Here is a 13,901-nt window from a genome sequence, read left to right on the forward strand (position 1 = left end):
ATTACATTCTTTTGTTTTAACTGCTAAACTCCATTCTTTTAATTGAGAATGGGCCTGTAATGAGTTCAAAACGTTTTGCAGTCAAGAAACAATAAAAACAAAAGTTTGGAGATAATACCACCAGAAGTGGGCGAACATCCAAAAATCAGGGGTTTTTTATCATCTCTGCGAAACGGAAAATTATATTGTAAAGATTGAAAATGTAAGTGGTCAGGGGCATGTTGTCATTGCTGATCTCCACTTTCACTGTTTTCCTGAGACGATGCGAGTTTCAAATTCAAACACAATTTACTTACAATTCTGACTTTATTAAAGAGAGTATCAATTTCAGCTTCTAGATCTAACAAACTTTGGTCCTAACTCAACAATTTACAACAATTTCAATCATTCCACAATTTTACAATTGCGTCCATAGTCGTTTGGGTTTTGTGTCATCAACAACATTGTCCAATAAGTCCACATTCGTTTTCGGATCATCAACAATGCGTTCTAACAACTCTAAACTGTAGTACACATGCATGTCCAGTTCAGCTCCTTCAAATGTTTCAGCCACACTCGGTTTGAGATTTAGGAAAAACAGTGACTGCTGCCTGGAGCCAAAGTCGTCTAGCAACATTTTAATCGCTGTTGCGGTCGTGAAATCGGCACCATAAACACAAGTGCAATCGATGATGACCGGCAATTGCTCTTTCATACCTTGCTTGTTGATCAAATTCCGAACATAGTCCACCGATGGGAACATGAGGCACCGATCGGGTTTGATCAGCAAATATTTGTTGTTCTTTAGGGTCTGTACGAATAAAATGGAATTCATAAAAATTGGCAATATTGTTGGGTCATTTTGAGGTACGTACGTATCGTCGTTCCATTTGAATTTTTGGTCGAGCTGCGTGGTACATAATGAATAGCATATTCACTCCAATGCCCATAAATGTTCCGACCGGAATGCCTAGCATTAAACATGCTATGAAGCAGGCAAAGGCTGGGATCAAATCACTTCCTGCGAACAATTTGTTGGTGTTACAAAAGTCTACTTAGAGAGATTTTGATAGATAAATAGGACGATAGACTAATGGATAGGGAGAACCTCTCATCACTCCACTCTCTCACGGAAATCATTGCGTTCGTTCCTATCGAACGTGTAACAAACAAACTTAGGCCGCATTTGTGATCAGTCAAAAACACTCAAAAGAGTAAAAGTGACGCAAGTCCCTGTGCATACTTCCAAAACAACTGATATCGCTGGAGGTGACGCATTCTGCGCTTGTACGCAAAAACTGTAACAGCAAAAATTTGACCAAAGACATTCTAGAAACAAAATTTTACCAAAAAAATTTTGCGTCACAAAGTGGCAGATGGTTCGGACGTATTAGGACATATTCTTGCCTATTTTAAAAAATTTCTTAAAAGTACTTTCCTCAACATCTGCCACTTGTGACGCAAAATTTTTATGGTAAAATTTTGTTTCTAGAATTTCTTTGGTCAAATTTTTGCTGTTACAGTTTTTGCGTACAAGCGCAGAATGCGTCACCTCCAGCGATATCAGTTGTTTTGGAAGTATGCACAGGGACTTGCGTCACTTGTACTCTTTTGAGTGTTTTTGACTGATATCAGTTCTTTTGGAAGAATTAGTAGATTGAAAAAATTTAAAAAATTTGAAAAATTTTTAAAAATTTGAAAAAATTTGAAAAATTTAAAAAATTTGAAAAATTTGAAAAACTTTGAAAAATTTAAAAAAATTAAAAAAATAAAAAAAAAATTGAAAAATTTAAAAAAAAATTAAAAAATTTTGAAAAATTTTGAAAAATTTGAAAAATTTTAAAAAATTTGAAAAATTTTAAAAAATTTGAAAAATTTTAAAAAATTTAAAAAATTTTGAAAAATTTAAAAAAATTTAAAAATTTTGAAAAATTTTAAAAATACTAAATGTAGGGAAAAAAATTTGGCGAGCAGAGCTTACCAAATACCAAAAGCGAACAAAGTTCTACCATACCCATCCACACTCACACTTAAAGGTGTTCTTATATGGGGCCTATATGGGAACTTCGAGGAGCCCTAGCTCCGAAACCAGGCCGGTTCCCCCCAATTTTTTTTTTCTGGAATGTCTTAGAATGACGACTAGAATCTACTCCCAAAATTTCAACAAAATCTAAAGAAGACTTTAGAAGATAGGAAACACGGACGGACGGACGGGCTAACAAAGTAACGTAGGATTTTTTCATTTCGTTTAAAGTACTGAAATTGACCAAAATGTATGGAAATGGGGCTTCTTGGAAGATTTTTTGCGTGGCCAAATTTTAAGCTGTAAGAACGTGTGATAGCTCGTTGAACTCGTACGGACGCCTAGTTTTTTTTAATGGTAATTTGGAGTCATTTGTCTTTGAATTGTAGAACTTCAATATTTGCTGTATATATGGTTCTGCAGTCTACGACAAAAAATTTTTTTTGAAATTTTTTCTAGTAATAGGACCTGCGTCACGGGCGCTATGCTAACGCGCGCCCATGATAATATACATCGGAGTCATGCATGGAGTTATGTCTTCATGATTTCAGATGACACATTTAGATCTAACAACCGAATTTGTAGACAAATAAAAAACGAAATTAGTCACCCGAAATGCGGCGTAAATATTTTGTCTTTTCATTATCAACAACATGTTAAGTTTACCAATAAAATCGATCGCCGATTTGCGGTGCTAGAATTACATTACGTTAATTAACAAACAAAATATTGGCGATTGTTTCGTACAGAAGTTCGTATCTAGACCGAACAGCTAGCAAATCTTATCGATTATTTTTGGGTGCTTCCTACTTGCAAATTTACAAATTATTATCACACATCGACGACTTCAAAGACAGTCGTTATTAAACGATCTTTAAAATTGATTACGTTTTTCGGAATGGACGATCCCAACAAAAATCTCTTCGAGAAAAGTGTGACGCAGTCTTTGAAGTACAATTTCTAAAATGAATGATATCGCTAGAGTTGACGCTTTCAGCTTCGTTACGCAAAAATTAAATTTTACACCCAATTTTAGTTCAAACAAGCTGGCTTAGATTTTCTCATCATCTGCCAAATAATTTTTACCAAAAAAAATTTGACTGGAAACAACCAAAATTTTACCAAAAAACTCTGCGTCGCAAAGTGGCAAATGTTCAGGAACAGACCAGCAAGAAAATTTATCTGCCACATGCGACGCAGATTTTTTTGGTAAAATTTTGGTTGTTTCCAGTCAAATTTTTTTTGGTAAAAATTATTTGGCAGATGATAAGAAAAACTAAACCAGCTTGTTTGAACTAAAATTGGGTCGAAAATCGAAAATTTGACGAAATTCGAAAATTTGACGAAATTAGACGAAATTCGTAAATTTGACGAAAATCGAAAATTTGACGAAAATCGAAAATTTGATGAAAATCGAAAATTTGACGAAAATCGAAAATTTGACGAAAATCGAAAATTTGACGAAGTTCGAAATTTGACGAAAATCTGCCACCATTCAAGAAATATCTCTAAAACCCCAATTGACCCACCCATTTCCAACTTTCGACATTTTTCACATATGCCCCTCTGTTCTACTCGTAAAACTCTGAGACTTTGCCGAAGAAAGTAATTCTCTATCTCTCATAACCCAAAAAAATATTAGTCCTTTCATCCTACGCTCGAGTAGCTCAAAATTTGGTCACTCTAATCACTCTAGCTCAAACGAATCTGCCCCGATTTTTTAAATTATTTTTTTTGTTCGAATCGTGTTACGAATACCTTTCATTTGATGGGTCGCACGCCTCTGTAGGTTTCAATACAGCTAAGCTACAGCCGAAAACGCGTTCCCGACCCTCAGAAACCACTTCGAGGCCAATAAAACAAAATTCTGGTTTTTCCTGGGGTAATGGCGTATGACAATTTCATTTTTATGCCCACCCTGAGGTTCCTGCAAAATTTCATGGAGATTGGCTGACTGGTTTCCGAGATCGACCGTCGATAGATAGATACATAGATAGAAACATACAGAGTAAGTTGAAAGATTTTGATTGTTTGGAAAACGTTAATTTGGTGCATTTTCTATGAAAAGTGCCAATTTTCCGGCAATTTTAAAGTTACATAGTCGAGTGATAGCTCGTTTTGCTCGTATTTGAAGCGCGAATAAGATAGATAAGGTTTTGTGGTGATACAAGCCAAAGGAAAGAAACTTAAATTCTCGCCTATATATAGTTGCCGCGTCTCAAAAAATTTTCTTCGTTCTTTTTTTGGAAGTTAGACTGCGTCAAGTCCTCCGCTATCGCTCCGGACATGATGTGTCTCCAATTAGGCAATTTATAAATTTAAAACTTCTGTTCTTTATGGTGCAAGGTCTTGAAAACGTGCACCATTACAAGACTACCATCTTTTGTACTCTACTCTATTTAGAACAATTAAATCTCGCCCAAGAACCCCTTTACAAGTATTTTTCTAAGGAATTGCTGGAATAATTAGCAAGGATTCACAAGACACTAAGGGCAATCTTGTCTTTTGTTAACTGTAAAGTAGAAGGGCACAGCAGTAGTGCAGAAAAAAATGTACGAAAACTTACTCTTGCTTCTCCACAACGGTTTTATGACGTGCAACTCAACCATAAAAATTACAGCCGCTGTCCATGTAAATAAGAAGAAAGAACGTCAGTAACTAATCCAATAGTCCGAAATCTCATACACCTACCCATAATCACAGCTGCCAGCGATGAATTCGGTATGTATTGAAAGTACGGTGTCAGAAACAGTAAAGCTATTATCACTAGTACGCCCGAATACAGACTTCCCAACGGCGTTCTTGCTCCAGATTCCCTGTTGATAGCCCCTCTGGAGAAAGACCCATTTCCCGGATAGCCTCCAACGAAACAATTGACAAGACTGCCGGCACCAATGGCAAGCAGCTCTTGCGTTGCATCGACCGGTTTGCCTCTAGCGGCCGATTTATTTATAGACATTGTTTCGATCAGTGCAATCAACGGAACGGCAAGCAGTCCGACGTTCATGTACGAAATCATGTCCCAGAATGTTTCTCCCTGTTGTGTGACGAAGCCGGTTTCGTTTTTCGTTTCCGTTACGGTGAAGAGAGGTAACCGGAATTCGGGTAAACCTTGCGGAACTGGGCCGATTGTTTTCAGTATGTCACCGCGATCGTTTTCGATGAGAATGAACGAAATTGCTGTGGAAATCACGACCACAATAAAGTTTCGTGCCGTTCCAATGTACCACAGGAATTTGTTGAATATTTTGTGGCATGTGTTCTTCCGGTCATCATCGGTTGGACCGATTTTGATTTTTGGGAGTTGCTGTTTTTTGGAAGAGCCATTGAAAGTCGAGGAAAATCTTGAAAAAAATTTACTAAAAGTGGTGGACTTACCCTCATCGCCAACAGTACGATTAAACACGTAACACCCATCACTGTGTCTCCCAATCTCGTATTTTGAATGTCCTGCAAAATAGTCTTCCACACCTGCAAAAACGTATGCCCCGTTGCGTTAATACCAAGCAACGATTTGATCTGACCGGTGAATATCATGATGGCAACAGCACTGGAAAATCCACTCAACACCGGCTCCGAAACGAAATCGATAAGGAATCCCAATCCAAAAATGCCCATCGCAAATTCAATGATTCCAGCTATAACACCGCACAGAACGGCTCGCGGCCAATCTCCACCAGCTACTTGATTTGTTAAAAACGACGACGTGGACGACGGACCAACATTTACGCATCGACATGACCCGATGAATATGTAAAGTATTGCGCCGATAAACGATCCGTATAAACCGGCTTGTGGTGGAAGTCCAGCGATACCTGCGTAAGCAAGCGCTTGCGGTATTACGGTTAAACCAACGGTAATGCCAGCAATAAGATCACCAATTGCATCGTCAGCACTGTATTTGGGCAACCATTGTAAAATGGGAAAACGTTTGGTCAACATTTTTTTGCGGAAAAATTTCTTTGGATCTAACTGCACAATGGCTTCTTTCGCCTGATTGATCACAGATATTCGTCGATTCGGTGTCACTGTGAATGCAATTCAATTTTAGTTAGAAATGAACCAACTCTACAAAATCCCGAACATACGTGCAAAATCATTGGAACCGTACGAAGTCGGATCTGTGTTGACCGAATACTGTGAACCTGTGACGCCATGTATGCTGTACACTCCTTTCTCCGAGTCATTTAAACTGCTAGCACTCGTTCGATTATCTGCAGACGGTAAAAATAGAGCCATTGAACTCTTGATAGGAAATAAAATGTGGTCGGTATCACGTGTGCGCATCACGAGTTATAAATTGTGTGCGCATCACGAGTTATAAATTCATAAACAATTTGGTCGACAAAAAACAATTTAGTCGATAAACAAACTTAATTGACGATAATTTTCTGACTAATTTTAATAATTCGAAGCGCATGATCGACATTCCGCTGATCCATGCAAGAGGATTTTTTTTTAAATTTAAGTTTTTGCGAATATAATGAAGAGTTAATGTTTTTGCGACGCGTAATCAAGAATAAGAATCGCAGACCTTTTTTTATCTGATTTACTCAATTGAGAAATAATGGGATTGGGTAGAGATGCCTACTTCAATAGTGCAACGAAATTAATGTAAGCGCATCATGTTCATGTGGAATGAGTATTTTTGAAGCAAATATTTATGCTCCAAGGGTAGCTTTAGCTCTTCCTTCAATTTTTTTTTCACGCCGCAGGCGCAGGTGAGAAAATAGTCGTTTTCTTACTTCAGTCTAAACGTTATGTTGACATCGAAAAAAGTAGAAGATCATGGGCGCGCGTTAGCATAGCGCCCGTGACGCAAGTCCTATTACTAGAAAAAATTTCAAAAATTTTTTTTTGTCGTAGACTGCAGAACCATATATACAGCAAATATTGAAGTTCTACAATTCAAAGACAAATGACTCCAAATTACCATTAACAAAAAACTAGGCGTCCGTACGAGTTCAACGAGCTATCACACGTTCTTGCAGCTTAAAATTTGGCCACGCAAAAAATCTTCCAAGAAGCCCCATTTCCATACATTTTGGTCAATTTCAGTACTTTAAACGAAATGAAAAAATCCTACGTTACTTTGTTAGTCCGTCCGTCCGTCCGTCCGTCCGTGTTTCCTATCTTCTAAAGTCTTCTTTAGATTTTGTTGAAATTTTGGGAGTAGATTCTAGTCGTCATTCTAAGACATTCCAGAAAAAAAAATTTGGGGGGAACCGGCCTCGTTTCGGAGCTAGGGCTCCTCGAAGTTCCCATATAGGTTCCATATATGAACACCTTTAAGTGTGTGTGGATGGGTATGGTAGAACAAATTTGTTCGCTTTTGGTATTTGGTAAGCTCTGCTCGCCTCAATTTTTTTTCCAATATTTAGTACAGTGTGTTCATCTTTAGAAAGAACAATTTCAGATTTATCAGAGTTTTAAAAGTCATCGAGGTTCCCAGTCAATTAAGTTCTTTCCGGTCTATGATATTTTGGCGCGAAATTTGAATTCGCTATGGGATTTTCAAATTTTGTGCCAAAATATCATAACCTGGAAACGCTTTATTGACTGGGAACATCGATGACTTTTAGAACTCTCAAAAATTTCAAATATGTTCCGAACTAAAATGAACCCACTGCATTTTTTAAATTTTTAAATTTTTTAAAAGTTTTTAAATTTTCCAAATTTTTTTAAATTTTTCAAAATTTTTCAAAATTTTTTAAATTTTTCAAAAATTTTTTTACATTTTTCAAAATTTTTCATTTTCATTTTTCAAAATTTTTTAAATTTTTCAAATTTTTTAAATTTTTCAAATTTTTTAAATTTTTCAAATTTTTCAAAATTTGTCAATTTTTTTTTAATTTTTTCAAATTTTTAAAATTTTTAAAATTTTAAAAAAATTTTCAATCTACTAATTCTTCCAAAAGAACTGATATCAGTGAAAAACACTCAAAAGAGTAAAAGTGACGCAAGTCCATGTGCATACTTCCAAAACAACTGATATCGCTGGAGGTGACGCATTCTGCGCTTGTACGCAAAAACTGTAACAGCAAAAATTTGACCAAAGAAATTCTAGAAACAAAATTTTACCAAAAAAATTTTGCGTCACAAGTGGCAGATGTTGAGGAAAGTACTTTTAAGAAATTTTTTAAAATAGGCAAGAATATGTCATAATACGTCCGAACCATCTGCCACTTTGTGACGCAAAATTTTTTTGGTAAAATTTTGTTTCTAGAATTTCTTTGGTCAAATTTTTGCTGTTACAGTTTTTGCGTACAAGCGCAGAATGCGTCACATTCAGCGATATCAGTTGTTTTGGAAGTATGTACATGGACTTGCGTCACTTTTACTCTTTTGAGTGTTTTTCACTGATTTTATTTTCTCTGGTAATTTCCAACTTTTTTCCCCTTGGTGAACAAATAACTATTTCTTCATTATGCTTAAGGAGCATTAAACGACAGGAAAAAAAACAAAATCGAATCGGAAATGTAAGAGGAAATGATTTTGGTAATTAGTAGGTATTGCAATCCAGTTGAATAAAGCTGGCAAGATGTGTGAATGGTCATGCAATTATTATGAAAATATGTTCAAAATTTTCCCAGTAATTTTAATTCGATCAAAACAGACGAATGTCCGAAAAAAAAGCAAAAAATGTTTGTGGAATTCCCACTTTTGTTATGAATTTAATTGCAATTCAGATATTGATCATGTGAGTGTACAATGTACATAATTATAACAAAAAACCAGCTTCATATAACTAGGTCCCACATTTTGGGCGGGTCAGATCCGTTGACTGACAATTATCTCAATATATTTTTGATCAATTTCATCGTATTTAAAACAAACGCCTACTTATTCCGGCTTGTTTCAGTCATAAAAATTGTCAAATTTACAACATTAATATATCAACGAGTGAGTAAAGTCAATAGCAATAAAATTTATCTAAAAAAATTCTTTGGGAACCGTTGAATATAAGATGGGATTGTAATAAATGAACGTTATTAGTTTTCGGTTGAAATAATTCAGTTTACCATGTAACTCTATGTTTCAAATAAAATGAGAAATTTTTTGGTATACCGGGGAAAAAGAATCCCTCGATCAACCGTAAATCATAAATAAAATAGGACTCGTTAGAATTACGGCACTCGCTTCGCTCTGGCCGTAAACTTCCCAATCGTATGAGCTGTCTATTATACTTTTTGATTGCCTTTTTGTTAAATCAGAGTAGATGCGAAGTATGTAAATGTGGAACGAGAACTCGTTCACAATATAGAAAATTGCGATGGATGTTCTTTTCTCACTCTTTTGTACAAAAAAGGAAGTGCCTCGGTACATACTGCATTCACAAAACCTTCAATCGTGAAAAAATATCACGACTCGTGTGAATATTTTGTTTATTGTTGGAATAAAGCATTGAAAAAAAGATTCAGATATTAGTTGAGAATAAATCATTGAATATAGCCTGCAAAGAATATCATTTGATAAGAGCAACGCACTTCAAGCAAAAGTGATACTCTAAATATTTATTTTTTTTATTTATTTATTTAAACACCAACGGATTTGCACCTTACTGGCGTATTCAAAAAACGTACAATTTGTCAAATCTTAGCCGATCAATATGGAACACCACTTAACTAAACGAAAGCACAGCTTTCGAACCACTAATAAAGAAAAATGAATCAACTAAAACACAAAATCAAATGCAAATAGTCTCTAGGTCAAAAGTTAAAGAGAAAAGAAAAGAAAAACACAATCAATAAGACTTAGGTATCGTACGAATTAGTTTCGGTATACGCAAAATTAGCAATGTCAATACACTTCGCGTCAATAAGTTCAATTAGATTGTTCATTCGGCCAGGGTCATTGGTGACCCAACGTCCAGTGATTCCGTTTGATCTGCGTTCGGTATTGGTTTCGTTGTCATCGGCGATTTCGGTAACGGTTGATTGACATCCCTCGTAACATTTTGCTGACAATTACGCTTCAATAAAAAAGCCTCTTTTGTCACGAATTTCCTGTTCCCATGGTTGTTAAAGACATAATCACGAATTCTAATCCCATCCGGCCAATTGTCTAATGTTCTGACTGCATAGTAAACGCTTGACGGAACGGAAATTCTAAATTGAAGAAACTTTAGGGTACTGAAACTTGACAGTGCTCCATACAAAATTTTACTCTGTAATAAGAGTGGGCATAAAATTTCATACAAAATAGTACTCTATGTGGCAGCTGTCATTAATAGCACTTTTGCTTGAAGTGCGTTGATAAGAGGCATTTTTCTTATCAAGTTGTTAGTCAACTATCAAATTTGATAGTCTACTATCAATATAGTTGTTGGCTAGCAGGAGATGTTTAACGATTCAAAGCTGGACATCAAGTGATGAAATTGTTCTTTCCACTTGCTCTTTAATAAACTATATCGAGAACATACGATTTACACACACTACGCAACAACATCAAATTTCATCAAAGTAATCTTTTTCGATTGAGGCTATAATCAACAGTGTAAAATTATGGTATTTTTCTGGGATAGCTTCCAGATCCTTCGTCTCGCATAGCCCATCTTCAAATTGGTTGAGAATTACTCAAGTTATCGTGCCCTCAACGAAGAATTGTTACCCATTTTCTGGTGTAAGACCCTGACTTTCAGTCAAGGGAATAAAGCACAGTCAGTAAGAATTCTATAAAATTTATGAAGCGTTCAAGTGTTTGTCGCAAAACGCAGATTGTACAACTTGGAGGAATTAAAAAGCATAATAGTATGTTGTGTTACAAGTATTGTAATGTTGATTTTTTCAGCACTAGACCCAAGTTTTCCTTACGAGCGGAGCGAGTAAGGAAAATTGGGTCGTGTGCTGAAAAAAATCTCATTACAATACGTGTAACACATCTTGCTTTGTGCCAAACGAGAATTGAAATAGACAAGAGCACAAAAAATTATAATTTTCATGGTCTATCATGTGCAAAATGTGCAGAAGGAAAACTCGTTAGACATGACACTATGAATGTGATTTTCTCTCATGGTTTTTCTAGTGCAGGTATTCCTAGCATAATACAGCCACCTGGTATCTCAAGAGATGATGGCAAAAGACCTGATGGAGTGACTTTAATACCATGGAGTCATGGTAGGTCGTTGTTGTGGGATGTAACTGTTAGAGATACAATGGCTGCATCGTATATTAACGAGTCATCAAAGAAAGCACGCTCAATTGCTGACAAAGCGGAGAGACATAATCATAATCATAAAATGAAATTGAAGCAAAATTATTTATTCACCCCGCTTGCTTTTGAGATTTTAGGTTGCATGGGTCCTGAGACGAAGAAATTTGTAGAAAAATTGGGATCATTAATGAAAAAGGCAACTGGTGAGGCTAAATCAAAGGACTATCTTTTGCAACGAATTTCGCACTATACAACGTGGAAACGCCGCCTGCATTTTGGGCACATTAGGGAAAAATAGAATAGATGATTTTTATTTATTGTAAATTTAATATTTTTTTTTTGGAAAAGATCGCTTTTTTACAGGCTGCGTCATTATTGTGAGCAGTCTTTTTTTGCGCATTTCCGAATTAATAATCAAATTTAACGTAAACTATAATTTTCATTGTAAACAATCACTCTTCAAATTTGATCGATCACATTGCTTTGCATTTTCTCAAACGAATGCTGTAACAACTCATACAAATTCCATATCAACACTGCTTTGAGTGTTGTAATATCACATCAAACGGGTGCTGAAATAAGTCACTTTACAACACTAAAATGAGTGCTGAAAAGAGTCGTATTTCAATTCTCGGTGGCACAAAAGTTATTATTGGTTTTGTTTGAGTTCAAACCTCGCATAAAAGTTGGATTATTCAAAATTGAAATGAGCTCTGTGTTCAGCCTATCTTCGGCCAATAGTAAAAGCTAGTTCGTTATAGTCACATCGATCATCAATCATGAAAACTTGAAGGAACCAAAAGCTTGGTATTCCTTTTGGCGGTGAAATCATCTACAATGCATTTATTTTGCCAAGTGAACGAAACGGCCCGGCTTGTCTGGTCTAAATCAACAATAACTCCAAAGTCGTACGATTCATTGCTTTAAACTTTGATAATGTAAAACTAAATTTAGTTAGAATGTACGCCGCATGAGGGAGTTTTGAGTCTAAAGTTCATTAAAACTTTAAAAGTAATGAATATTTTCATCATTTTTTCAAATTTCGACAAAATTAGTTGAAAATAATAAGAAAAGTCAGGAAAAAGCGAAAAATGTATTTTCATGTCGCTTCTGCCAAAAATAGTTGAGCGATTTTTCAAAAATTTCGGTGAGTTTAAAAACTCGTGAAAAACGAAAGTATTTTCACGGATATAGGCACTGGAATTAAGTGAGAAAATTGAAGGACACGCCACGCCGCCCTGGAACACAACTCTGCTCTCAACATATTAATTTTAGGTGGGGGGACATTTCTACACTGTCAATATCGTCAGGAACGATATTATCGTTTTTTTGGACGATAATATCGTTCCTGACGATATTGACCGTGTAGTTATGTCGCCTCATCTAATTTTAAAATCGAATAAACATAATTGTTTCTACGCACATTTTATGAGCGGAAAGTTTGGTGTTTTCTGTTCTGTGATCAACAATACCAAATTATTGCGTCGTAGCATAATTATATTGACTTAGCTCGCTATAGGAAATATTCAGATGCTGTGGGCTCCACATTGTGGGGTAGGGATATAAGTCTAATTTGAATAAAGCAACGTAATGAGCGCACATAAATCTCTTTTAGCTATGCCTAATGTTCTTAGGTCTTGATTTCATTTTTTTAATTAGTTACAGATTGTGGATTTGAGCACTATTTCACAGGATTCTCAATGACTGACGATGCCGGCAAGTAGCTTCGCCGAACAATATTTTCATGGACAATGTGAGATCGAAAATGATTTTTAATTTTTAAATTTCGTATCTCAAAAGACCGACTCGAAGGCAGTGCCATCGTCGATTTTTGCGGTAGTGCCGATAAAAATTTCCACAATCTATTCTGTCTGACTTACTGTTCATATAATCTTTGGAAAATAAAAATGCAAATATGAAAAACGTAACATGCTTAATCACGTAAAGCACAGTATTGTGAATAGATGGGACATAACTGGAATGTGGAATGTAATATTATCGAATTAACTTTGAATGATCACTCATTCAAAAATGCAAGTAAACAATTCGCAAATGGTGGTCTTTACGTCAGTTACGTATCGATAATATCACACTCCTAAAATCAAGAGAGAACCATTTCTTTATCCAAGTATATCTCAGTCCACTCCAATTTCAGTAAGTTCTTAGAGCTACTGATATGGTCATTTGAAATTACGAAAGTTTGTTGTATTTAATGGATTTTGAGGATGTTGCTTTCAACACTTAGGTAGAATTTAGTTCTCATTGTTAAATAGCACTTACTCGGTTCGATATTAATTTTGTTTTTGCCCATTTTGCGTAATTTTATTCACTTTGAGTCGCAGAACTAGGAACCTCACAGCCGATCACACACTCTCTATTAAAAACTTCTTCTTCTTTTTTAACAAAATTTGTTTTGCTTGCTATTTGTTATTCACTTTTAAACCAAATAACTTAATTCGACACCAATTTGCATTGTCCAACAGTCAAATTTTTTTAAAATTTTTATTTATTTTATTACACTTGTGAAACGGTGCCAAAATATTCCATTTCTTCTTCACCAGGACCAAAATCTGTCCAGATACACTGATGTACGATATAGACGATGTCAATTGAAAATCAATAAAGCTCTTCATGTTTGACTCGCATCAATATTTATACCTTTAATCTCGTCAAAACTAACACACATGTTCTGGGTGCAAATTATTAAGTCATTAACATCAATTTGATTCATAGCAAACAATTTTTT

At 35.5% G+C, this 13,901-nt stretch overlaps 1 protein-coding gene across 1 annotated transcript; it reads right to left on the reverse strand.

Moving 5' to 3' along the window:
* Positions 1-287: 287 nt before the first annotated feature.
* Positions 288-13,880, reverse strand: LOC119072578 (sodium-independent sulfate anion transporter-like). Its single transcript, XM_037177827.1, has 7 exons — positions 13,436-13,880; positions 6,091-6,216; positions 5,381-6,030; positions 4,694-5,309; positions 4,569-4,625; positions 855-1,000; positions 288-790 (listed from the first exon to the last, which is right to left on the reverse strand). The coding sequence occupies exons 1-7, from the start codon at positions 13,464-13,466 to the stop codon at positions 398-400; spliced, it is 2,019 nt and encodes a 672-aa protein (XP_037033722.1). The 5' UTR covers positions 13,467-13,880; the 3' UTR covers positions 288-397.
* Between the last annotated feature and the right edge of the window lie 21 nt (positions 13,881-13,901).

The sequence above is a fragment of the Bradysia coprophila genome (genome assembly GCF_014529535.1).
Source record: "Bradysia coprophila strain Holo2 chromosome IV unlocalized genomic scaffold, BU_Bcop_v1 contig_84, whole genome shotgun sequence".
In the NCBI taxonomy this organism is placed as follows: Eukaryota; Metazoa; Arthropoda; class Insecta; order Diptera; family Sciaridae; genus Bradysia; species Bradysia coprophila.

Excerpts from the sequence above, each read along its gene's own strand:
- LOC119072578 (XM_037177827.1), bottom strand. The coding sequence starts at position 13,466 with ATGGGCAAAAACAAAATTAATATCGAACCGA. Across the intron at positions 4,626-4,693 it reads GCTGGCAGCTGTGATTATGG|CGGCTGTAATTTTTATGGTT; the intron begins GTAGGTGTATGA and ends TTACATGGACAG. Across the intron at positions 791-854 it reads TTCAAATGGAACGACGATAC|ACCCTAAAGAACAACAAATA; the intron begins GTACGTACCTCA and ends TTATTCGTACAG.